Source organism: Giraffa tippelskirchi, chromosome 7 (assembly GCF_054371585.1).
Source record: "Giraffa tippelskirchi isolate mGirTip1 chromosome 7, T2T-mGirTip1v1.2.pri, whole genome shotgun sequence".
Taxonomy (NCBI): domain Eukaryota; kingdom Metazoa; phylum Chordata; class Mammalia; order Artiodactyla; family Giraffidae; genus Giraffa; species Giraffa tippelskirchi.
The window spans coordinates 129,331,854-129,358,364 of NC_137281.1; the positions used below are offsets into that span (position 1 = coordinate 129,331,854).

At 41.7% G+C, this 26,511-nt stretch overlaps 1 protein-coding gene across 3 annotated transcripts in view; it reads left to right on the plus strand.

Moving 5' to 3' along the window:
• PELI2 (pellino E3 ubiquitin protein ligase family member 2) overlaps positions 1-26,511 on the plus strand; it is a 384,698-nt gene that overhangs the window by 171,622 nt on the left and 186,565 nt on the right. The window contains exon 1 of one of the 3 annotated variants that reach the window (XM_081509571.1): positions 20,235-20,618. The exons of the other annotated variants lie outside the window; for them this stretch is intronic. Within the exon in view, the coding sequence (XP_081365697.1) occupies positions 20,542-20,618 (77 nt within the window). The 5' untranslated portion in view covers positions 20,235-20,541. Of the gene's footprint in view, positions 1-20,234; positions 20,619-26,511 lie in introns of those variants that run through there. 3 annotated transcript variants of the gene reach the window in all.

Below are 26,511 nucleotides of genomic sequence, written 5' to 3' on the forward strand. Positions count from 1 at the left end.
CAAAACATGAGTTGACAACTGGCAGGAAAAACTTAGTTGAAATAAGCTCCTGGAAGGGATAAATATTTTATTCAGGTTACAGATAACAACAGTAGTGATAACGATAGTAATTAAATCTTATAGTGTTCACTATGTGCCAGACACTGTTGCAAGTTTCTGTATTAATTCAGTTCATCCTCCGTGGAAACTGGGTTACAAAGAGGTGAAGTAATGAGCCCAAAGTTATAGAGCTAGCAATCAATAAAACCAGGCTTTGAGCCCTGGCAATTTAGCTACACTTGCTGTGTGCTTTAACCACTACTCTGGATTGCCTGTCCATTCCAATGGGAAAAATAGGTAAAGTACAATGAAAAGCAAACTGCAAATGGACATTCATTTCTAAGCTGTACTAGAGAATAGGGACTGATCTTTATTGATTACATGCTAGCTATAGTGCTCTGCATGTTACCTCTCTTAATTCTTACAATGACCGTATGAGGTAAGTGTTATTACTGCCATCTCTCAAAAGAGAGAATTGAGGTTCAGAGGTGTTCAATAACTTTCCCAAAGTCATAGAGCTGCCAAATAGTGGCCCTGGGATTCAAAACCAGATTAATCAATTTATTTGTTCAACTTTACCTGGTCTTTTCATTTTTCCATAGCTACAGTCTACCTACTCTTAGAGTTTTTGTGTAAGGACCCATTCAAAATAATTCACTGTGGAGTCTTTTGCTTCTCAGTAGCATGGCATTTGGGGAACATAACTGAGTGATGCAGAGCAGCTAAAATGCTTTGGTTTGACTAAGGAGCTTTGGGGACTAATATTGCAACATTTGAGCTTGATTTTGCAAATTCCTTCTGGACATGACCCATGACTTTTATCTGGGTAATAAGCCTGAATTCTAGAAGGACTTTCCTCTCTCTAAGAAAATGACTTATTGAATACCTGACATTCTCAAGAATTTATCCTTTGTCCCATCAGACCATTAAGTGAGCAGTAACTGCTCTGAAAAGGTCTGTGCTTTCCTTGGTCCTCGGCTATAATTTGATAGGCACTCACCCGAAACATTATGATTATGAAGCACTGAGGGATGTACTATCTGCTTTCTAAATATTTTCTCATCTTGTGCTTCTCTCTTTTAGTCTCCAATTCCAACTCTGCTCAGGCCCTCAGTTGATTCTGAGTTCCATGAGATGTCATGGGAGGAAAGGCGTAATTTGATTTTAGGATCCAGAGATATTTATACACTCCTCTTTATTCCATTAATGTGACCGACGGCTTCAGCCCTTGTGCCAGATTGCTCTTTTGACTTGTTTCCTGTGCCGACACCTGGTGTTTTAGCTCACTTGTGATCTGTGGATTCAGAGGGTTATGTTGTCAGCCTTTTCCTTCAACAAAAATGGCCCCAAATATTTCATTGCTTAAAGACTGACACCATGCTTTCCGGGCAAGGACTTAGTGGACTTTGCTAGACTTAATTCACAAGGTGAGTTGTGGGCTTACAGCTATTAATGCTCTTATCAAGTTGTAATGACATTATTTGAAAGCATATCTGTTCTTAATGGGATAGAATTTAAACTAATGATAGTAGAAGAAGGAGAACTCACAGAGGTCTTAGACAGTTACACAACCCACCAACACAACATCCAGGCATCAGTACAAAGAGGAATCTAGTGTATGGATGACATTTCTTATCAGGATATAAAAGCCATTTGAATGTGTTTAGCTTAGATCACTTTCTAGTACAAGGAGCTAAGCTCTTTTCATCTTAGTGTATGTTTAGTGCCCAGCACATAGTACATTTTAAATAGAGGTCTATTGGCTTGTTCAGGATTATCTCAGAAACTTGCTCACAGGACTTTGTTTAAATTTGTAATCCCTTGTCAGAGAAACTCAAGCAAGAAAGGGCTGAATTTTTTTTTATGTGCGGTTCAAACCCCTCAAGTCTCCAGGCCAGTGCTCTCCGTTTGAAATCATCCTCAGCTTTCAGTGGACTAAGGCATATTATATAATAACTGTGACTTACTCATAGTCCCACTGGAAACTTTATTTATAGCTCACCTAATCTCCTTGAGGGCTCCAGGACTGTTCACAGTACTCAGCAGATAGCGTGGACACTGAATATAATATGTTGAATGATTGCAATGCCTGAATCATCTGTTTTATTAGGAAAAGCTTTTCTATTAAGTTCCATTTCGGTCATAGAAGTTACTCATCAAGGTCCATCCTGGATGAAACAGCTGGTCTTTGCAAATACTTAAGATAAGCACACTTTGGTGTTTGCCTTCCACTTATTTAGGGAGCTCCAGTAGTGGAGACCATCCCTTCTGTCTTTGGAGGCATACTAAATGCAGTTCATTCAGATTTAAAATATGCACATAAGAAACAGAATTACCTTAATCTCATCACAAAGAAAATAAATACTCAAGCTAGTTGAAATAAAGAAGAACTTGTTGTAAGAGTCTGAAGAAATCCTATGAATCTAATGATACAACTGGTGACTTATGAGAACTCTAACATCTTCAGGCAGATCATTTCTCTTTTTTCTCAGAACATTGTCTTCTCTTCTCTTTGCATCTCAACTTCATCTTTCCTGTGGAAACCAACTTCTGTAGACATCTTAGGGTCCACTTCCCCATAACTTTACCTGCGTCTAACTTTGCATTTAGCTATGTTTTAATTTTGGCCATAAAGTCAATTCTATTACTAGCTCTATATGACCTTATGGCTCTGGGGGGCTTCCCTGGTGGTTCAGCAGTAAAGAATCCGCTTGCTGATGCAAGAGACTTGGGTTTGATCCCTGGGTCAGGTGGATCCCCTAGAGAAGGAAATGGTAAAATGCTCCAGTATTCTTGCCTGGAAAATCCCATGGCCAGAAAAGCCTGGCAGGCTACAGTACGTGGGGTCACAAAGAGTCAGACACGACCCTGAGCTACTGTACAAAGATGGCTCTGGAGCCTAGTTCAGTTCAGTCGCTCAGTCGTGTCCGACTCTTTGCAACCCCATGAACTGCAGCACGCCAGGCCTCCCTGTTCATCACCAATTCCCGGAGTCTACCCAAACCCATGTTCATCGAGTCGGTGATGCCATCCAACCATCTCATCCTCTGTCGTCCCCTTCTCCTCCCACCCCTAGTCCTACCCAGCATTAGGGTCTTTTCCAATGAGTCAACCCTTCACATGAGGTGGCCAAAGTATTGGAGTTTCAGCTTCAACATCAGACCTTCCAATGAACACCCAGGATTGATCTCTTTTAGGATGGATTGATTGGATCTCCTTGCAGTCCAAGGGACTCTCAAGAGTCTTCTCCAACACCACAGTTCAAAAGCATCAATTCTGTGGCGCTCAGCTTTCTTCACCGTCCAACTCTCACATCCATACATGACCACTGGAAAAACCATAGCCTTGACTACACGGACTTTTGTTGGCAAAGTAATGTCTCTGCTTTTAAATATGCTATCTAGGTTGGCCGTAACCTTCCTTCCAAGGAGTAAGCGTCTTTTAATTTCATGGCTGCAGTCACCATCAGCAGTGATTCTGGAGCCCAAAAAAATAAAGTCTGACACTGTTTCCACTGTTTCCCCATCTATTTCCCATGGAGTGATGGGACCAGATGCCATGATCTTAGTTTTCTGAATGTTGAGCTTTAAGCCAACTTTTTCACTCTCCTCCTTCACCTTCAAGAGGCTCTTTAGTTCTTCTTCACTCTCTGCCATAAGGGTGGTGTCATCCGCATATCTGAGGTTATTGATATATCTCCCGGCAATCTTGATTCCAGCTTGTGTTTCTTCTAGCCCAGCGTTTCTCATGATGTACTCTGCATATAAGTGTCATTTAATTTAGTCCCTATCTTTCAATTTCCAAAGTTCCTAGAAGAATTTGAGTGGCCTTGCCTGAGTCAATTGCCCACTCTTGGTTTAGTCACCAAGGGGATGGATTATATGCTTTTAGGGCTGCTTAGCAAATACGTTCTCCAAAAATGTGATGTGGGCAAGAGGGAATGACGGATATATCGAGAATGTGAAGTTTCTAAAATTCTGATTTTGAAAGGAGAGACTTCTGTTTCAATTAACTGTCATGAGACCATATAAAATAAAAATGATAAAAATTCATTCTCATCCTTTGTACCTAATACTACTTCATTTTTTTATTGTTAAATACATCTTTATCTCTGAATATGCTATTTCTCTACCACAAATTATCTTTAGAGGATAATTTTGTGAACCCTGACCTTGTAGGTCCAAAGTTGGAGGCCAAATAACAAAGATAAATTCTTCAAACATTTCTCGTTGCTTCTGGCAGTTTCATTTGTAATGATCATTTGGCCTAAATTAAAGTGAAGTTGAAGATAGTGGAAATCAAACTCCAGGGAAAAGATTGAAAAAGCTAAGGATACTTTTTGAAGCTTAAGAAGATGAAAGAGATTGTAAGCAGTCTTGAACCTTTCTTTGATAATTTACTCAATTTAAAAATCTGCTTTTTTCAAAAATAACACATGATTTTATTGAAGAATTAACTTTGGAAGTTGTGGATAATCTTACATCTTAAAGATTGAAATAAAGACTGTCTAAAAATGACTGTAAATTTGAACAATAAAAAATCTTTAAATGGTGTTGTTTTAATTCAATTGTATAAAATGTATAAAGTTAATAGCCTCTTACCAAGAGCTTGCTTCAATTCAGCCCCAGATAGCCCATCTATGGGCTTCCCTGGTAGCTCAGCTGGTAAAGAATCTACCTGCAATGCAGGAGACCCTGGTTCAATTCCTGGGTCAGGAAGATCTGCTGGCAAAGGGATAAGCTACCCATGCCAGTATTCTTGGGTTTCCCTTATGGCTCAGCTGGTAAAGAATCTGTCCAAAACACAGGAGACCTGGGTTCGATCCCTGGGTCGGGAAGATCCCCTGGAGAATGGATGGGCTACCCACTCCATTATTCTTGGGCTCCCCTGGTGGCTCAGACACTAAAAAATCCACCTGCAATGCAGGAGACCTGAGTTCGATCCCTGGGATGAGAAGATCCCCTGGAGGAGAGCATGGCAACCCAGTCCAGTATTCTTGCCTAGAGAATCCCCATGGACAGAGGAGCCTGGTGGGCTACAGTCCATGGGGTCACAAAGTGTTGGATGCGATTGAGCAACTAAGGACACAGTACAGCCCGTCTACACTAGACATATTTACAGTAGTTGCCAGCCCACAATACCTTCTGGTGAAGCAACGTCTACTTGAAGGAGAGAAAGAAAGAGCCACTGGCTCTTTTTCCTACCATATGATTCGTCCTCATCCTCACAACTGACTGGACCAGGGGAAAAGACCCAGCCTGAAACTGGTCTGTGACTAAAGAGCCAATATTCAAAACACGTGTTGAGCCAATTGTATTCCTTTTTTTAGGAATGTGGACTAAAAAATGCCAAGTGAAGGAATTCAGGAAGTATTAGGAGCAGAGGTTGAGTCGTTATAACACAGAGAGACTTCATTTCCAACGTGCTCTGCAAAAGTCAGAGGGAAGAAAATATGACTCAGCAGATAAAAACCACCTAGAGACAGAGAAAGAGGAAAACAGCAACACATGAGGCATCTTCTGGGGGATGGACAGCCCCTGGCCCCTAGACCTGCCCTACTGCCATTAAAAAAAAATACTTTTAATTTTGTATTGGGGTATGGTCAAAAAGGTCCATCTAGTCAAGGCTATGGTTTTTCCAGTGGTCATGTATGGATGTGAGAGTTGGACTATAAGGAAACCTGAGCGCTGAAGAATTGATGCTTTTGAACTGTGGTGCTGGAGAAAACTCTTGAGAGTCCGTTGGACTGTAAGGAGATCCAACCAGTCCATCCTAAAGGAGATCAGTCCTGGGTGTTCATTGGAAGGACTGGTGTTGAAGCTGAAACTCCAATAGTTTGGCCACCTCGTGCGAAGAGCTGACTCATTTGAAAAGACCCTGATGCTGGGAAAGATTGAGGGCAGGAGGAGAAGGGGAGGACAGAGGATGAGATGGCTGGATGGCATCACCAACTCGATGGACATGGGTTTGGGTGGACTCAGGGAGTTGGTGATGGACAGGGAGGCCTGGCGTGCTGCAGTTCATGGGGTCGCAAAGAGTCAGACATGACTGAGCAACTGAACTGAACTGATGGTCAGTTAACAGTATTGTAATAGTTTCAGGTGAACAGTGAAGGGACTCAGCCATATGTATACATGTATCCATTCTCTCCCAAACTCCCCTCCCATCCAGGCTGCCACATAACATTGAGCAGAGTTCCCTGTGCTATATAGTAGGTCCTTTGTGGTTATTCATTTTAAATACAGCAGTGTGTACATTCCCAGTGCCATTTTTAATCCATGTGGAGACTTGCAGAAAAATCTCCCTTTCCTAAAGTATCATGAGTGGCTTTCTGGACTCTGGACCCAGATATTTTGGATCTAAAGTCCAGTTCCACTACATTTTTTTCTTAGAAGTCACTCAGTCATGTCCAACTCTTTGTGATCCCATGGACTATATAGTCCATGGAATTCTCTAGGCCAATTACTGGAGTGGGTACCTTTCTTTTCTCCAGGGGATCTTCCCAACCCAGGGATCGAACCCGGTCTCCCGCATTGCAGGCTTACTAGCTGTTTAACCCTGGTCAAAGGACTTAAATTCTCTATATGTCAATTTCTTCATCTATGTAGTGGGGATGATAATCATAGTATCTATCTCATTTGGTTATCATGAAGATTAAATGCTTACTGGTGTAAAGCCTATACAGCAGTGCCTGGCACATAGTAAACATTCAGTCAACGTTATTAAGCCATAGAGAGAGACTTATCGAAAGCCATAATGATCAAAACAAATTTCCTGTTTGACACTGGTTCTTTAACAATAACATAAAACCAAACTTTGCGTTTCTCATGCCTCCGAAAAGGAGATATAGTGGTATCCATACTTTAACCTCAATTATAGATGAAGAAAACTAAAGAATAGTTTTAAAGGATGAAAAGTGAAATTTTATTCTAAAGGTGATTCCCTCTCTAATTTGCTGTTTAAAAAGATTGTTTTGTGACTGAGCAGTTCTGACTTCGCTGTCATTCTCTCTGTAATAACACCCAGGAGTCACTGCACAGGCAGCCCTCCAGCAGTGTGTACATTTCAGATGCTCTAGAACCACATCACTAAAACAATCCCAGGGCTCAGCGCAGAGGCTGGCGCATAGCAGACATTCATTTTCTGTTCACTTTCTTTGCATGATTGAATGTCAGTTTCCCTCCTGACATTTTTGACCTCATTACCCCCTGTCTCAAAATCTTCAGTAGGACTTCTCCTCTTCAGGTTTAAATTATGCATCCTATATTTCAAATCTTTCAGGGGATCTCACCTCTTCCTTATCTCCTTTTATTTATTTACTGTTCCCTGCTTGCTTCAGTTCATGTATCTTCTTTGGCTCTCCTCTACTTACTCATTCTTATCCCACACATAGTCTTAAATATAACTCCTTCTACACTTTAACATTTTGTTTACACTCAAAGTTTGCCTTTGTGGCCACCAGAATTATGGTTGTAGACAATTTAGAGGTGTTTTCCCAGCCCACCTGCTGTCTTCTCTAAAATTTGCTCCCATAGCAGCTATGTTTGAATTTCATGACCCTAACCTTTAATTTCCCAAGAGTGGTTTTTTGTTTTAAGCCACTAAATTTTGGGGTATTTTGTTTTACAGTAAAAGATAGCTGATACATCATTCTTCTCAAAAGTTGCTTCATAAAATCTCCAATTATGAGTTTAAAAAATATGCTTTAGGATCATAGTCCTTTGAACTTAATAGTCAAATGATTTTATTATAAAAAGATTATAGAGTGTAAGAAATTTCTGTATTGAATATGATGTATCGTATAAAACATATGGTAAGTCTGTGATAAATGCCAGAAAGATTATGATTTTTAAAATGCCTAGAGGAGGAGGGATATGGAAAGGGATTTGATTTTTTAAGAACTTTCTTTTCTTGCTTTCAGCATCTGTTGTCCTGGTCATAGAAGAGTTTATAGATAACAAAACACTTAACATTTAATTAAATGTTTATAATTTCATAGAAGAAATTCATTTGGCTTGTTCGGTTAAGATTCTTTACATTCCTCGTGTTTGGTCAACTGTTCATCTTTCTGTCATATTGACTTTAGCCAATCATGACACAGGAACTGAGCTAAAGAGGGGAAAGATCCCTTATATAATGACCAGTGAACAAACAAAGAGAAAGGTTAACAGAAACTTAAATTGACCAGGCAGGTGAATGTTTTACAAATTAACAGTCTTTATTTTTGTGGATCTTAAAGTGTTTAATTCTCCCATTACTCTGATTAAGTTGCCACCATGTTTTAAAGTCTTGCAAAAGGAATGGAAAATGCTCTGCCTTATTATTTAGCTTAAGGGAGCAGTGATAACTTCTATTTGTTATCAGATGCCCGTTCCCACTTCAGCGGTTGACTGTGGGAGTCAGTTCCATCTGTGCTGAGCTTGTGCATCAGCGTGCCCTTGGAGTTTTTTTGTGTGAACTGGCATGTGGTAATGGAGACTAGGTCACTCTGCTTCATGTGTTGATTTTTCTGCTAAACACACCCAGTCACTGCACATGTGTGATGGTAATGACTGAAATTAAAAGATTTTTAAAAGGTAAGGAGAAAACAAATGCATTCAGAATAACTTAAGTTCAAATGGACATTCATAAGCAAGTTGGAGATGGATGAAACATCAGTTCAAAATGTTAGATTGAACTTTCTGATATCAGCTGATCTTTTAGCACCTCCACATAATCATGTTGTTATATAGCACCTTACAGTTTGGAAAGCATTCTCATTTGGGTTCATTTCTTTATGTATTCCAAATTTCTAGCTGCTGCAACTGGAAAATTTCACAACCAGCAGGAAAGCTACAGATTGTGGAGACTCTGCCAACTGGAGTCCCACACCCTCCCTCACTGTTCCTCATCTGAGATAAGGATTTTACCTCCAAAGTATGAGCCCTTGGGACTCCTGGCTATATCTATCACAGTGCCTTAACATAACAGATCCTAAGTAAATATTTATCAATTAACTTAGTTACAGAGCTGCACAAAGCCAGTGCAGGAAGCTTTCAACACATATTTATTGATTCATTGTTATTTAATATTTCCATACCCCAATCCCACAATATTCTTCCTGTAGTTTTATTTAAAAATGACAATGCTAAATGTGTTTTCATACTTTGCAGTACATTAGTTACTGTCATATACGTTATCTCATTGGATTTTCTCAAAAACCTTATGAGCTATATAGGCAGGAAATTATTTTTCTTAGTTCACAGATGGGCTAACTAGAAAGTGAAAGTGTTAGTTGCTCATGCGTGTCCGACTCTTTGCTACCCCATGGACTGTAGCCTGCCAGGCTCGTCTGTCCCTGTGATTCTCCAGGGAAGAATACTGGAGTGGGTTGTCATTCCCTTCTCCAAGGGATCTTCCCAACCCAGGGATTAAACCCAGGTCTCCTGCATTGCAGATGGATTTTTTTTTTTTTTTTTGCCATATGAGCCACCAGGGAAGCCCAAACTAAAGACATTAAGTGATGTAGAACTGAGGTCCCTGTCTTGTAAACTAGCCTGTTTTCTACTCTTTGAGGATGCCTTCCTCCTGCCTCAGTTCAACCTGTTTCTTGGAGTCCCTGTCTCAGTGGTGAATGAGGGTAGGGAGACCTTTTTCCAGCACAGTCTCATTGTTACAAGTGCCTTTCATTGTTTGCGATAACTCTGGTCCTGGGCTAAGAATATAAAAATGAATTCTTTATTCCAAAGTCATTTATCTGTATCTTCCAAAATGTGTATATTGATTTTGCATTTTTATGGTCTCCTGATGTCTATGTAGGTAAAATTGTTACAAGATTTTATTATTTATTGTTTCAACAATCCTGCTCAACTCTCCAGTGATTTCCAGTGTCAAAGAGAAGCGGTCATTACCCCGATGCCCTGTATGAGCTGGCTCCTACCCACCTCTCCAGCTTTACCTTTTCTTTATCTATTTGTTTATTTTTGGCTGCACTGGGTCTTTGTTACTGTGTGCAGGCTTTCTCTAGTTGCAGAGAGTAGGGGTTATTCTCTAGTTGTGGTGTGTGGACTTCTCATTGCGGTGCCTTCTCTTGTGGCACACAGGCTCTAGGTGCAAGGGCTCAGGAGGGGCAGTTCATGAGCTTAGTTGTCCCACGGCATGTGGAATCCTCCAGGACCAGAGATTGAACCCATGTCCCCTGCTTTGGCAAGTGGATTCTTATCCACTGTACCTCCGTGGAAGTCCCCAGCTTTATCTGACACCCCTCTCCAACTCCCACAGTAAGCTCTGGCAACATGAAGTTGTTTCTCTTCCTAATATATGCCAAGCACAGTCCTACCTTAGGGCATTTGCACTTGCTGCAGTTTGTGGATGGAATATTGTTTCCTCAAATCTTGCACAGGTGACTCTGTTCTACCATTCAGTCAACTGCTCAAAGCCTCCTGAAGGAGGACTTTCCTGGTCTCCTCGTTAAGTGCAAACAGCAGGTACGTAATAGTACACGTAGTGTGCTGCCGCTTCTGTGTGTTTTTAAAAGATTATACAAACACACACAGAGAATAGTGCTGGGAAGATATGCACAAAAAAACGATAACTGGTTTCCACTAGGGAGGAGAAACGCTGCATAAAAGTAAGATTAAAACATTTTTTATACTTTTATATTATTTGAATTATTTACTGTTCCTTTTTGAAATAATTAAAGCCTCTTTAAAAGATTGAGAAAAAAAGAGCCCAGTCGATTGTCTAAACCTAACGAATTGGAAATAAAACAGGAATACATATTTAATATTTTACTTAATAATTCAAGTGTACAGGTCCTGGTGAGATGGATTCTGCTTAAAAGCAGTTTATCTGACAAAGACCTAAGATTTTATTGATCACAAGCTCAACAGGACCCAACCACATGGCTGTTAAAGGACTGAATGCCACCACACAACAGCGGCAGAATGCAGATTCTTCTCAAGTGCACATGGAACATTCTCCAGTATAGATTACATATTAGAGAACCAAACAAGTCTTAACAAATTAAAGGTGATTGAATTTATATCTAGTATCTTTTCTGACCACAATGGACTAAAACTAGAAATCAATAGCAAAGAAAGTTGGAAAGTTCACAAATATTTGGAAATTAAACAACACACTCTTGAACATCAAAGAAGAAATCAAAAAGGAAATTAGAAAATATCTTGAGACAAATGAAAACAAAAATACAAATACTGGGACCTCCCTGGTGGTCCAGTGGTTAAGAATCTACCTGCCATTGAAACATGTATATTACCATATGTGAAATAGATCGCCGGTCCAGGTTTGATGCGTGAGACACAGTGCTCAGGGCTGGTGCTCTGGGATGACCCTGAGGGATGGGATGAGGAGGGAAGTGGGAGGGGGTTCACGATGGGGACACATGTACACCCATGGCTGATTCATGTCAATGTATGGCAAAAACCACTACAATATTGTAAAGTAATTAGCCTCCAATTAAATAAATTAATCAAAAAATAAATTAATTGGGGAACATTGACATTTTTATGATACTCAATGTTCTAATCCAGGTTTGTCGTCTACTTCTTCCTCGGTTTGCATTTTAACATTTTTCTCAGTTTTGTTTTACAATTTGCAGTGTAGCAACCTTCAAACATTTTCTCAAACGCATTTCTTAATAAAGTTTTTAAAGTATTTATAAAAAAAAAAAGAATCTACCAGCCCACAGGTTCAATTCCTGGTCAGGGAGGATCCCACATGCCAAGGGATAGCTAAGCCTGTGTGCCATGATTACTGAGCACACATGCCTAGAGCTCATGCTCTGCAATGAGAGAAGCCACTGCAATGAGAAGCCTGTGTACCACAATGAAGAGTAGCCCCTGCTCAGCACAACTAGATAAAGCCTGTGTGCAGCAACAAAGACCCAGTGTAGCCAAAAGTAAATAAACAAATTTATTTTAAAAAATACAAATACCAAAACTTATGAGATGCAGCAAAAGCAGTACTAAGGGGCAACTTTATAGTGATAAATGCCTATATTAAAAATGAAGTAGGATCTCAAATATGAAACCCATTGCTATATATCAAGGAATTAGATAAAGAAGAACATAAGCCTGAAGTTAGCAGAGGGAAAGCAATAAACATTAGAAAAGAAACAAAATAGAAAATAGAAAAACAGTAGGAAAAAATAATCAATGAAACTAACAGCTGGCTTTTTGAAAAGATTGGCAAAATCAACAAGTCTTTAACAAGACTACGAAAAAAGAGACAGACTCAAATAAAAAAAAATCAGAAATGAAAGGGGACCTTATTACCACTTCCATAGAAATAAAAAGATTACAAGAGTACTGTGAATAATTGTACACGAACAAATTGGATAACCTAAAAGAAATGGATAAATCCCTAGAAACATATAACATACCAAGATTGAATCACGGGAAAGCAGAAAATCTGAAAAAGCCGATTACTTAGTAAGGAGACTGAATCAGTAATTAACCTCCCAACGAAGAGAATTCCAGGATCAGATGTTTTCACTGGTGAATTCAACTCCACATTTAAAGAAGAATTAATACCAACCCTTTTCAAACTGTTCCACAGAATTGAAGAAGATGAGATCAATATCACCCTGATTTCACAGCCAGAAGTGTTGCAAGAAAAGAAAAGATTACAAGTCATTGGTACTGATGAGTATGGGTGAAAAAACCCTCAACAAAATACTAGAAAACTGAATCCAGCAGCACCTAAAAAGTCTCATATTCCATGAACAAGTGGAATTTATCCCTATGATGCAAGGATGGTTCATATGAAAATCAGCCAACGTAAGACAGCATATTAAGAGAACAAAGGATAAAAATCTCATGATGATCTCAACAGATACAGAAGAAGCAATAGATAAAACCCAGTACCCTTTCTTGACCAAAAAAAACCCAAAACAACCTAGGAATAAAAGGAAATTATCTCAAAATAATAAAGGCCATATACAAAAATCCCAAAGCTAACATCATAATGAAAAACTGAAACATTTCTAAGAACACACAATGGTGAAGGAGGGTTTCTTCAGTACATGGTGTGGGGAAAACTGGATAGCCACATGCAAAAGAATGAAATTGGACCCTTACCCTAAACCATACACAAACATCAACTCACAATGGATTAAAGACTTAAGCAGAAAATGTGAAACTGTAAACTCTTGGAAGAAAGCTCAGAAGGAAATCTTTGTGATACCAATTTTGGAGATGATTTCTTGGATATGATACCAAAGAGCATCAGCAACAAAAGCAAAAGTAGACAAGTGGAACTACATTAAGTGAAAAGCTTCTGCACAGCAAAGGAAACAGGCAGTCTACAGAAAGGGAGAAAATATTTGCAAACCATATATCTGATAAAGGGTTAATATTCAAAACATATAGAAGACTCATATAACTCAATAGCAAAAACAGTAAATAACCCAATTTCAAAATGGGCAGAGGTAATGAACAGACAATGCAGATGTCCTCCTTGGCCTTGCAGATGTCCTCCCAGCGCTGGGAGAATGCCAGCCTCCTTGTTTCCAAAGAAGATAAGCAAATACAACAGATATCTGAAAAGATATTGAACATCATTTTCATAAGGGAAATGTAAATCAAAATCACAATGTGATACCACTTCACACTTGTTAAGTTGTTCGTTATCAAAAAACCAGAAAATAGCACATGATGTAGAGACACTGGAACCCTTGTGTCCTGTTGATGTGAAATGGTGTTGGTGAAGTAGAATGGCATTTCCTGAAAAAATTAAAAATAGAACTACCATACAGTCCAGCAATCCTACTTCTGGATATTTATTCAAACAGAATCAGGATCTCAAAGACAGTTGCATTCTCACGTTCATTGAGGCCTTATTCACAATAGCCAAGAGGTTAAAGAACCTAAATATCCACTAATGAATGACTTGATCAAAAAAAAAGTTATATATACATACAATGGAATATTATTCAGCCATAAAAAAGGAATACTATCATATGTCATGTATGAAACCTGAGGACAATTTGCTAAAAAATAAGCCAGTCACAGAAGGATAAATACTGAACGATTAAACTTATATATCTAAAGTTGTTAAACTTATGCAAGTAAAAAGTGCAATTTCTAGGAGAGGCAGGGAGGGAGAAATGGGAGTTGCTGTTCAGTGGGTATGAAGTTTCAGTCAGGCCAGGTGAAAAAGCTCTAGATATCTGTTGTACAGTGTTGTGCTTATAGTTAACAGTACTGTCAGTTCAGTTCAGTTTAGTCCTTCAGTCGTGTCTGACTCTTGACGACCCCATGGACTGTAGCACGCAAGGCCTCCCTGTCCATCACCAACTCTTGGAGCTTTCTCAAACTCATGTCCATTGAGTTGGTGATGCCATCCAACCATCTCATCCTCTGTTTTCCCCTTCTCTTCCCACCTTCAATCTTTCCCAGCATCAAGGTCTTTTCTAATGAGTCAGTTCTTCACATCAGGTGGCCAAAGTATTGGAGTTTCAACTTCAGCATCAGTCCTTCCAATGAATATTCAGGACTGATTTCCTTTAGGATGGACTGATTGGATCTTCTTGCTGTCCAAGGGAGGGACTCTCAAGCGTCTTCTCCAACACCACAGTTCAAAAGCATCAATTCTTCGGTGCTCAGCTTTCTTTACAGTCCAACTCTCAACATCCATACATGACTACTGGAAAAACTATAGCTCTGACTAGACGGACCTTTGTTGGTAAAGTTATGTCTCTGCTTTTTAATATGTTGTCTAGGATGGCCATAACTTTTTTTCCAAGGAGCAAGTGTCTTTTAATTTCATGGCTGCAGTCACCATCTGCAGTGATTTTGGAGCCCCCCAAAATAAAGTCTGTCGTTGTTTCCATTGTTTCCCCATCTATTTACCATGAAGTGATGGGACCAGATGCCATGATCTTAGTTTTCTGAATGCTGAGTTTTAAGCCAACTTTTTCACTCTCCTCTTTCACTTTCATCAAGAGGCTCTTTAGTTCTTCTTCAATTTCTGCCATAAGGGTGGTGTCATCTGCATATCTGAGCTTATTGATATTTCTCCCAGCAATTTTGATTCCTGCTTATGCTTCATCCAGTCCAGCATTTCTCATGATGTATTCTGCATATAAGTTAAATAAGCAGGGTGACAACATACAGCCTTGACATACTTCTTTCCCAATTTGGAACCAGTCTGTTGTTCCATGTCCAGCTATCTGTTGCTTCTTGACCTGCATACAGATTTCTCAAGAGGCAGGTCAGGTGGTCTGGTATTCCCAACTCTTGAAGAATTTTCCACAGTTTGTTGTGATCCACACAGTCAAAAGCTTTGGCATAGTCAATAAAGCAGATGTTTTTCTGAAACTCGTGTGCTTTTTCAATGATCCAGAGGATGTTGGCAATTTGATCTCTGTTTCCTCTGCCTTTTCTAAATCCAGCTTGAACATCTGGAAGTTCACGGTTCATGTACTGTTGAAGCCTGGCTTGGAGAATTTTGAGCATTACTTTGCTAGTGTGTGAAATGAATGCAATTGTGTGGTAGTTTGAGCATTCTTTGGCATTGCCTTTCTTTGGGATTGGAATGAAAACTGACCTTTTCCAGTCCTGTGGCCACTGCTGGGCTTTCCAAACTTGCTGGCATATTGAGTGCAACACTTTCACAGCATCATCTTTTAGGATTTGAAATAGCTCAACTGGAATTCCATCATCTCCACTAGCTTTGTTCTTAGTGATGCTTCCTAAGGCCCACTTGACTTCGCATTCCAGGATGTCTGGCTCTAGGTGAGTGATCATACCATCGTGATTATCTAGGCTGTGAAGACCTTTTTTATATAGTTCTTCTGTGTATTCTTGCCACCTCTTCTTAATATCTTCTGCTTCTGTTAGGTTCACACCATTTCTGTCCTTTATTGAGCCCATCTTTGCATAAAAATTTCCCTTGGTACCTCTGATTTTCTTGAAGAGATCTCTAGTCTTTCCCATTGTATTGTTTTCCTCTATTTCTTTGCACTGATCACTGAGGAAGGCTTTCTTATCTCTCCTTGCTATTCTTTGGAAGTCTGCATTCAAATGGGTATATCTTTCCTTTTCTCCTTTGCCTTTCACTTCTCTTCTTTTCATAGCTATTTGTAAAGCCTCCTCAGACAGCCATTTTGCCTGTTTGCATTTCTTTTTCTTGGGGATGATCTTGATCACTGCCTCCTGTGGACTCTACAAGTTTTGTTGAGGGTAGATCCATGTTGTGTATTGCCTATCCCAATTTTTTAAAACAGTGAGTGTACCTCACACTAGCAATCAAAGAAATGCAAATAAAAATTATCACCTGTCATATTAGTGAGAGTTTAAAAATGCTTGTGAGAGTTCCCTGAGGCAGGCTCTCTCATTTACTGCTGGCTGCAGTATAACTTGGCAGGCATAATCATTTTGAAAAACGGTTTGGAAATATGCATCAAAGGGTCTTAAAAATGTTCATGCCCTTTGATGTAATAATTTTACTTGTAGGAAACTGTTCTCTTGCAGTAATAACTAATATAAATATGTTTATTATTTAGAAGACCAAAAGTTAGAAATCTTCCCAATGTTTCATAAGGGGGAGGGTGTTAATAGATGTTGATACACATGACAAGACAACAAAAATGATGTTCTAGTGGCAAGAAAAAAACTGCTCACAATTTAATAATAAGTGAAAAAAGGGGTGTAAACTGTGTAAGAGGTAACTATACACAGTATTATCACACTATGTAAAAACTTAAAAAAGGTGAAAGAAATACATAGAAATGTTACCCAGGGTTGTTTCTGGGTAATTAGCCTATGGATAGTTTAAATAAAAAATCCCCTTTTTAATTCTTTCCAAACTTCTGACAAGGAGTTCAAGCTACTTTCCCAATCAGGAAAAAAAAATGTGTATATAAAATTTAAAAACAAAAATGTGATCTAAGTTTTCATGAAAAAATGATGTTTATCATAAAATATATTTTTGAATGTATCTTCTTACTCTTTAGTCTTTGCAAACATAAACATCTAAGGTAGAATGGAGAGTGACTAAAACTTAGACTATTCTAGAAATACTGGAAGTCATTGGATTGATTTTATTTAAGGTATGGTTAAGGCAAACATAAACTTCTTCAGTAAACCTTTCATTCTAACTTAAAAGAGATAGGTATAACTGGGGCAGGGAAAATGTAAGAGGAAGCTTAACATTTTTTATTTTGAGGTTAACATATGGCCTTAGGTAGCCCAAGAAGCAGAATCAGCTCCCTGTGGGACACTGTGGGTGGGTCATTCTCTTCAGGAGAGTGGTTTAGGAGAGACACAAATGGAATGGCAAGCAGGGAGGGAAGGGGTGGGGGTCTGTCCTGGCAGCCAGGTCAGTCAAGCCCACCCTGGCTTCAGTGGGTTGGCAGATGGCACAGCCAGATTGTCCCACCAGCCTAGAGCTACTAACTAAAACAATTACATTCAAGAAGAGATAAATTCATGCTACAATCAGATTCCTAATGTTAGCAGGGAATGGTGAGGGTAATGCTCTAATTGGTTTAACTTGTGAACAGAAAACTCGAATGAGGAATAGACAGAGAAAGGTGCAAACTGGCTTTTATAGGGACACAAGCCACGGACACTGAAAAAAATCAAGTTTATGCCCACCACTCTGCTCCCCTCACAGCCTTGCCATTTGATTTCACTTGAGAAGTGGTTGTTTTTTTTTTTTTCTGTTTTTTTGTTTTGTTTTGTTTTAAACTTTCACCTATATATTTTATTTAAACCAGACAAAAGCAAATTTGGGGAACTTGGGCCCAATCCAGAAAACAGACATGGTTTTAGTGGGTCTATGTTATATTTAAAACCTAACAACAGAACTTATATGAGTTGCCTACAGTTAAAAGTTAGGAGATTTGGCATAAAACACAGGATTTGCACTTTTAAAAGAAAGTCAAATTTAGCAACTTTAATAAGTAAACTGTTATTGTCACATGGCAACAAGTAACTGGAGAAGAGTGACTGGTGCCCCTCTGAGATGGCACCAATTTGCCACAGTCCTCAGTCGGCCCTTTTGCTCATTTGGATTTCCATTCCTGGTCCCTGTATGCATTCCTGAGGTTTTCCGGTGTATGAGTCCCCAAACTGGTTTGCCAGCCCTGAGTTGCCTAGGATAAAAAGCCTCCACTGCTACAAAAACTAGATTCAAAGCAACATTTACTGTAACTCCGATAGAGATAGACCTGATAAGGAACTTTAAACAAGCTCAAAGAAATGCAGGGAGAGCAAAAAGAGAGAGATGGCCTTCTGGAAGTCAGAGATGCTCTATGGGAGACTCTCCATTCTAGCAGACAGCTAGAACAGAGGTCCTGCAAAGACTGGGTACCCTATGGGAAACTCTCTGCCTAGTGTTTGAAGCTTAGTAGGAGGTTAATAAATGTTTGTTTCCATCTTCCTAAGAGCAGATGCAGAGCACAGCAAGGAGGAAATGGAGAAAGAACAGTGTAATGCAAGGCACAAAAGCACAGCATGCCAAGAGAGAAGGAGAGAGGGGGTAATTGTAGCCTCGAGAGCAGTAGCAGCAACAGAACAAGCCTGGAGGAGTTAGAATGACAAAGCCAGGTACTGTAATAATAACCGGGGACTTCATAACCACAGCATGATTCTGATCGATCTTTGCTAGTCACACATCTATATGGTAAGTAGGAGCATAGAGTAGACAGATGAAGACTACATTAATTAGGCAGAGAAATTCAGACAAATTCACTCCAAGACACTAGTGATGAGAAAGCATTCAACCCTTTAGTGAAGGATTCTTGGTTAAAACTAATAATACACATACACATGTGTTACAGAGGATATGTAAAATATGCAGAATAGCTGTGTGCAGTGGAAGTAAAGAATTTTTATACTTAGGTGAAGTAAGTTGTTTAAAATTTTTTTGTGTGTTTTATTTACCAATGGTGTGGCTTTAGTTACTTTGAAACAATTTAATTCTAAAGCCCCGATTTAAAAAAATTAGTCACTAACAGAAGTAAAATTTCCTGCAGATCATGTCATTGTAGCAATAACCTATCAGAGAATGTCAGACAAAGGGTACTGAACAGCGCAATGGAAGGTTATCGCAACTGTGATGAATTTTTTTTTCCTAGTCCTTTACTTAGGGTCATAGCCAACCAGTCAGTGTTTATACATAGGGTTTGCAGTATGTATTTAAATATTTAACAATCTTGAGAGGCAGTGACTGACAATAATATGCAGTGTCCAGTATAAGTGCTTAATAAATGGTAAAACAAAATACTGCATGAGGAGAAACAGCAGTCAGTAAATCTATTATACTCTAAAATATTTCAAAGCCTATTAACTATTTAGAAGCGCATAAAAAAGCAAACACAGTGTGTTGGCTAAATTATAATAAAGGAAACTTTATATTCACTAAAAAGTTTACTCAAATAATTTTCTTTTAAATTGCTTAGGGGATTGAGAGAAGGTATGGGAAAGGGGAGAGAGAGTATGGATTAAACACACACACACACACACACAACTTTTTTTTGAACCACGTGGAAGTCTGCTGACGACAGACCGGGTTGCTACATCCTGCACAATGGAGGGGTGCTCCGAGTGCCCTCAAAACTCCCTCTAATCCAGTGCCAATTGGCAAAGCCCTCCTAATTTCTAGACTTCATCAAGCTTTAAAGAACTGGGTTTTGGAAGAGGAGGCTCCAGGTGCGCGTGTGGAACATCTCCGAATGTGTGCCGCGACACGGCGACACCGGGAAGGCAAATGCTCCCATATCCGGAGAGCAGGTTCTTTATTTACAGCTAGCTAACCCGAGAAAATTAAGTTAGGCTTAGGAAACCTAAACCGCCGTGCTTCCGGGGATCCTGCGCAGCCTTCGGCCACTGGAGAACTCGGCGACCAGGGCTGAGGTGCCCGCGCTAAGTTTGGGGAAGGAAGCGAAAGAAAAAAAAATAGAGCTGCTCCTTTAAGAACTTCCTTTCCCTTTTACTCTATGTTTACATAACACGGGGGCGAGCCGCCGCTGGGCCCGAGGGGGCGGGGAGGGGACCTGGGCGGCCCCACGCGCCGGGGGAGGGGGCGCCGGGTGGGCGGAGGGCTGCGGGCGTCTCGCGGAGGGCGGGGCGGCTCCCACCTGCCCGCGCGCGGGCGGGGCGGCTCTGCGGTACGGCCCCCGCTCCTCCCCCGCCCGCTGCCCCCGCCCCTCCCTGGCTCGCTCGCTAGCTCTTTTCCTCCCTCCCGCCGGGCTTCGGCGGCGGCGGCGGCGGCGGCTGCGGCGCTTGGCGCGATAGGTCTCCCTGCTGCCCGGTCCCATTTGTTGCCGAGTCCAGCTCGGGGCAGCCGCGGCGCGCGGAGCTCCAGAGAGCCCGGCAGGGCAGCCACGCAGCCACGACGGAGCAGCCGCGGGACTGGCCGCCCCGCGCCCCCTTCGCCGCCGTGCCCTTCCCCGGCGCGCTCACTCCCTTCTCGGGATGGGATTGTAGCGGCGGCGCGGACTCGGCGGGGATCGCGGCGGAGGCAGCGGCGGCGGCGGCGGCCGAGCAGAGCTCCATGTTTTCCCCCGGCCAGGAGGAGCACTGCGCCCCCAATAAGGAGCCCGTGAAATACGGGGAGCTGGTGGTACTGGGGTGAGTCCGGGGATCCCCGACCAGGGGAGCTTGGGGGCGGGCAGCAGAAGCTCCGGGCTGGGTGGCCGCTGCGCACCCACATCCCGGAGCAGGGCCATCGGGGTGGTTTGGGGGTTCTCTGGCCGTCGGCGGGGCGCTTGGGCCGGTAGGAGCGTCTCGGAGGGCTGGGACGGCGGGCGTAGGGGTGGGATGCCCCCATACGCGCGCGCGGGTCGCTGCGGCGGGCACAGGGATGCGCTAACCGCGCCGAGGACGGTGGCGAGGGAAGTGGCGGAGCGCGATCAGCCTGGGGCGGCTGCAGCGGCGGGGACTGGGGCGACCTAGGAGCCCCGCGGGGCGCAGCGTTCGGGGACCAAGTTCTCGGCAGTACCGCGGGGGCAGAGGCTCGACTTCCCCGCGTGCCCCGGGCCGGGTATCGAGGATAGGGACCAGGGTTGAAGCACAGCCGTCGTGGGCACCTCGCGGTATCCAAGGACCACCCCGCCACCTTGGCGAATCTGAGAGGCCCCCAGGGTTCCTCTGCTCGCGCTTACTGTGAGCCCTGGGCCCGTAACTCCAGGCGCGGCACTGGCGGCTCGGCGCTGCGGGCAGTGGGATCCGCGCGAGGGGCGTCCGCGGGCAGCGCCTTGCATATTGTTATGGTGACCGCCGTGGCAGCCGCAGCCCGAGGGCAGTGAACTGTCTGTGACCCGGGCGGCCGGGCCGGCCCTCGGCTCTCTCCGCCGGGAGTGTCGTGGAGCGGGCAGGAAAGCTGCTGCGCCCGCCCGGGCTCCGGGGCGCGTGGGGCTGCATCCTCTCTGTCCCTCGGTCCTGGGATTCGGCCTCGCAGATGTCCTCCCAACGGCGGGGAGCTCGCCAGCCTCGCCTGCCTCTGCTCCCTCTCGGCTTGTGAAAACCACATTCTGAAGATAGTAATTATCTACAATCTTTAAACGGCAGCAATTAGAGACTTCATCTACTTACTGAGTTTCCTTGTGACATTTCTATTGTTTACCCTTAATAAACCTGAAGAGAGGCTTCGCCGGGATTAAAGCAGGATAAAGTGGGCAGTGAAAGGGGAGCGGAGTGGAGAGGGGGAAGTGCGGTAAATTCGGGAGAAGGAGCAACTTGGGTTTAGCCTTGAGGAGAAAAGAGAAAGGATTATTTTTTCCTTTGGATCTGTCACTCTCGAAAACCCGCGCTTTTGTCCTCCTCTCTTGAAAGACTTGTGTTCTGAACATTGTGGGTGCTGAAAGGCAGGCTTAGCATACATGTGAAGAGTCATGGGTATGGAAAAACTCAGGGCACTCTGAAAAATGTGTTTTGATAACTGAATACCTTGAAGTAAGTGCCGACTTAAAGATAATTTTAAAGCGACAAATTTTTAAGAGAAGCTTCCAGACACAGCCCAGCTCAAAGTTGTCCAGTTTGGCATACTTTGTAGCTACAGTGTTAGTTGGAGTATCATTAGAAAGCTCATTTACCTATTTGGAAGCTGTTTGCAGATAAGCATTTTTCTCACCTGCATCTAATTGCACTTAAAAGACAAACATCAAGATGCATTGGAAGGAGAGAGGACTGGCAGGCAAACAGCTATAGTTTAGCTTGTCTTATGTAACCTCAGCCCAGCCTAATTTTGTGCAGTTTGGTTTTGTTTGTGTGGCTGGCTTCAAAGTATGTTTAACATTGTGAACCTGACACGAAAGATTAGCTTAGGCCAGGACTTTATTTCATTATTTCCTTTTGAGGAAATAGTCGTTGAGATGTTTCATGAAAGCAGGGTGTGAGTGGGTCTGGAGAGAGTTTGTGTTCATAGCTGGAAGTGCAGGACATTCCAACGCCCGGAAAGGGATTTTTACCCTGACTTGTCCTCAGATCAGGCTTATACTAAAGCAGGCTATGTAAATACTTTGCCAGTTGCATGTGCTCTGTTATTTACGAATGTTTTTCCAGGAGACAGTTAGTATGATGGAGTTAAGTGTTGCTCAGTCGTGCCGGACTCTTTGCGACCTCATGGACTGCAGCCCACCAGGCTCCTGTGTCCATGAGATTTTCCAGGCAAGGATACTGGAGTGGGTTGCCATTTCCTTCTCCAAGGGATCTTCCCAACCCAGGGATCAAACCTGGGTCTCCTGCAATGCAGGCAGATTCTTTACAGACTGAGCTACAGGGGAAGTCCATGACGGAATTAGCACTTGCATTAATATTTTAGGCCACTCAGCAGTTTGTGTGCACCTACTATGTGCCAGCACTGTTCAGGCATGGAGGATCCAGAAGTGCACAGGGAGCTATGTACTGTAGTGTGGAGTGGCAGATATAAACAGAAGGAAACATGTAAACAAATGAATAATAAATGGCAGTTTCTCGCGCTGCCAAGTTCTCAACAGAAATGGGTTAGCTTAGGAGACGTCTGCAATAGGCAGGTCTTGCCTTCTTTAGCTGGGAAGGCAGGGAAGGTTTCTCTGAGGAGGTGAAAGGTGAGTTGAGACCAGGCTCTGAGAAGATGCTAAGTTTGGTTTTTCAATACTTGAGAAGAATTGGGGCCATTTTCTATTTTTGAGAGTAGTTCTCTGACTCTAATATTGAACACACTGAAGAATGTGGGAAAATAGTGGAAAAGGAGGTAGACTCTAAGGCAACCCTTCTTAATTATTATCCTACCCTTAGGACTTGAGGTAGCGCCCTCCCTCTTAAATCACCAGTGATGATCAAATAAAAACTATTATCAGTGTTGCATGTCTGATCATCTATAACATAATGTCAGAATTTCTAGTAGATTTTTTTATTGATGAAGTTTATCTTGAAATCTAAAAATGCCCCATATTAGTATTCATAAAAAGCTTTTTGCTTATAAAATACAGTGCATTTTCATTAAAAAAAAAAACTGTTGTGTGTTTGCCCTTTTTGTTCTCTTCTAAATTTTGTAGTAAAATGTTGCTAAGAAATCCTGGAGTGCAGATTGAGGAGCTATATACGTATATGTCTATATTAACATGCAAATACTCCTGTGTCTTTTCATGCATTGCACAATGTTAAGAGAATCCCAGTTAGGATTTTAGTAGGGTCATCATTTTCTTAGCAGCTTGGTAGAATTTAATTTTTTCATGATTCCAGCCAGTGAATGCATCAGAGCTACAACTTTTTGCTGTGTCCATTACATAATGAAAGATAGAGAAATGACTATCTACCTGTCAGGTCTTTTTTGCTGTTCATTTTAAACCTGGCTAAAATGTTAAACTTTGAGAAGTGTGTCAAGATTTGAGAGGTAGTTCGATGTAGTTTGTTGGTAAGAGTATGAAGCAGCATTCAGGAGACCTGGACTGAATTTCTCCTTTCTTGCCCACTGGCTTTGTGGTAGTGGGCAAGCCCTTCACTCTCTGGCTTCCCAGTTGGCCCAGTGGTAAAGAATCCGCCTGCCAATGCGGAAGATGCTGCAGAGGCTGTTTGGGTCAGGAATATCCCTTGGAGTAGGAAACCTGCTCCAGTATTCTTGCCTGGAAAGTTCCATGGACAGAGGAGCCTGGTGGGCTACAGTCCATGGGGTCACAAAGAATCAGACATGACAGTACACGCACCCAACCCTCACTTTCTTCCTGTTTCTTTAGCAATAATGAAGTATGATTGGATTGGGTAGTTGTCAAGAACCTTTCTGGTTTATACCCTGTAATGTTGGTCAGCGGCTCAAATGTGGAAAACATAATTAACATAATCTCAGTAGTTCAGCATGCATTGATTTTGTTTATTCCTAAGATGGTGGTGTCAGAATTTGAATGGAAACTGTGGTTTAATAGTGGAAAAGATCAATGCTGTGATTACTTTTTCGGAAGTTGGTATGTGCAAAATCGGCATTTTTTAAAGTTGTAGTGGTGTACATATATCTGACACATTGGTGTTAGATTGTACATGAAGGTTTCCAAAATTTGATAAAACTTTCTGTTCCAGATTTAGGAGGGCAGTGATGTTTCAAAATTAAGCTCAGTAGGCTAAAATAACCAGCACAAGGAAGAGATAATCTGATGATGAAATTTTAGAACTGAAAGGGCCCTAAGAGGCCATGGTACATACTTCACCCTTTAAGTTTACTGATGAGGAAAGTGAGACTCCCAGAAGGAAGGAGGTTTGTTCAAGTTCATAGTTGAGCTGGATCACTGCACTGTCAGGTCACAGTTTCCCCACTTCAGGGCAGATTCCAGCAGTGCTATCAGTTCCCCAAAGCTTCAGTTTTTTTGTAACTTGCATGAGGGAAGCTGAATCTCTTTCTGGATTCAATTTGAAGCATGCAGCTCTCTTGCTGACTAATGGCCCGTCATGATTTTTGGAAACATATTGCTTTACTCTTAGTTCCCCTCACCTCACTGCTGAATGGATAATGCCTTTTGCAAAGCTTTCTTTTTTTATTTGATGCTTCACAAAATGTATTTTTATTGGATCTCTCAACCAAAGGTTTTTAACCTAGAGTTCACAGATGGAATCCAGGGAGCCCTTGAACTGGGATGGTGGTAAAATATATCTTTACTTTTACTGGATTCAAACTGAGATTTAATATTTTACTCCATTATGTGCATAGGCAACAAATAGACCTGCAGCTGGATTTGCTACTTAATGCATTAATCCAGAAATGCATACATTATTGTATCACAGCTTATCTTTGATAACCAAGTATGATTGACTTCATTTTTAAGCCTTTGTATTGTATTTTATACATGTACAATTATTTTTCTGCAAAGGGCTCAGTATACTTTAAAGACTGCCAGAAGGATCCTTTGCACACAAAAAAAAGATTAAGAATTTCTGCAGATATGACTCAAAAATAACATGTTGTAGTTGAAACTGCTCAAAATCTACACAAGGCTGAAGATCGGGGTACGTGTGGTTTTCCCTTTGGATTTTGCAGTATTTAATCAGGTAAGACAAAGAGGGCTGTTGCTGGGAGAGTTTATGGTCTTTATTTTTTGAAACAAGCAGCTCCAATTTCTAGATGCCAGTTTTGTCTTAACCTTGGCACTGTGCCTTGGCCCCTCCCCTTGGTAGTAATAAGAAACCTTAAAATACATCCTAACACTTTTCCTTTTCTTGTCCTCCTCTCTAATTTGGGCCCAAACATCCAATGCTAGTATCCTTTATAGACTGAAAGGTCTTTGAACTTAAAAACAAAGCAAAACAAAACAAAATCTTTGCTATCTCTCAGCGTTTGGGGTGATCTGAAGAACACAGATCTGTTTGTGTGGATGGAGTGTCTACTTCTGTAGGCTATAAAGGGTTTTGATGCGACTGGCTTTGGGTTGCTATATTTTCCTTTACTAACTTTAGCCTTGTTTGGAGTATGTGGCTGTCTGTGTGGTTTCTTGTCTGGGTCTCTCAGATTTATTTGTTTTTCTCTTTAACACACCAAGCCTGAAACCTTCATTAGGACTTTTCATTTTCAGTTGTATTTCATCAGGTGGCCCATATTTGGGGATGCTTTAGGTAAACGAAAGCAAAACCAGCTTGCTTCAGGTTTTAGTAACTTTGCATGTGTGCATGCTAAGTCACTTCAGTCCTGTCTGACTCTATGTGACTCTATGGACTGTAGCCCGCCAGGCTCCTCTGTCCATGAGATTCTCCAGGCAAGAATACTGAAGTGGGTTGCCATGCCCTTTTCCAGGGAATCTTCCTGACCCAGGGATCGAACCCATGTCTCTTAAGTCTCCTGCATTGGCAGTTGGGTTCTTTACCACTAGCGTCACCTGGGAAGCCCTCCAGCAGCTTTACCAAAACATATTGGTAAACTTGGCAAAAGGATGAAACATGTATACAGAAAAAACAAAAAAACTGAAAACATGCCAGTTGCCGTATTTGAAGGAGACCACCCTTGTCACGTTGAGGCAGTGGTTTTGTGTCTGCTATGCAGGAATCAGCAACATGGAGACATGGA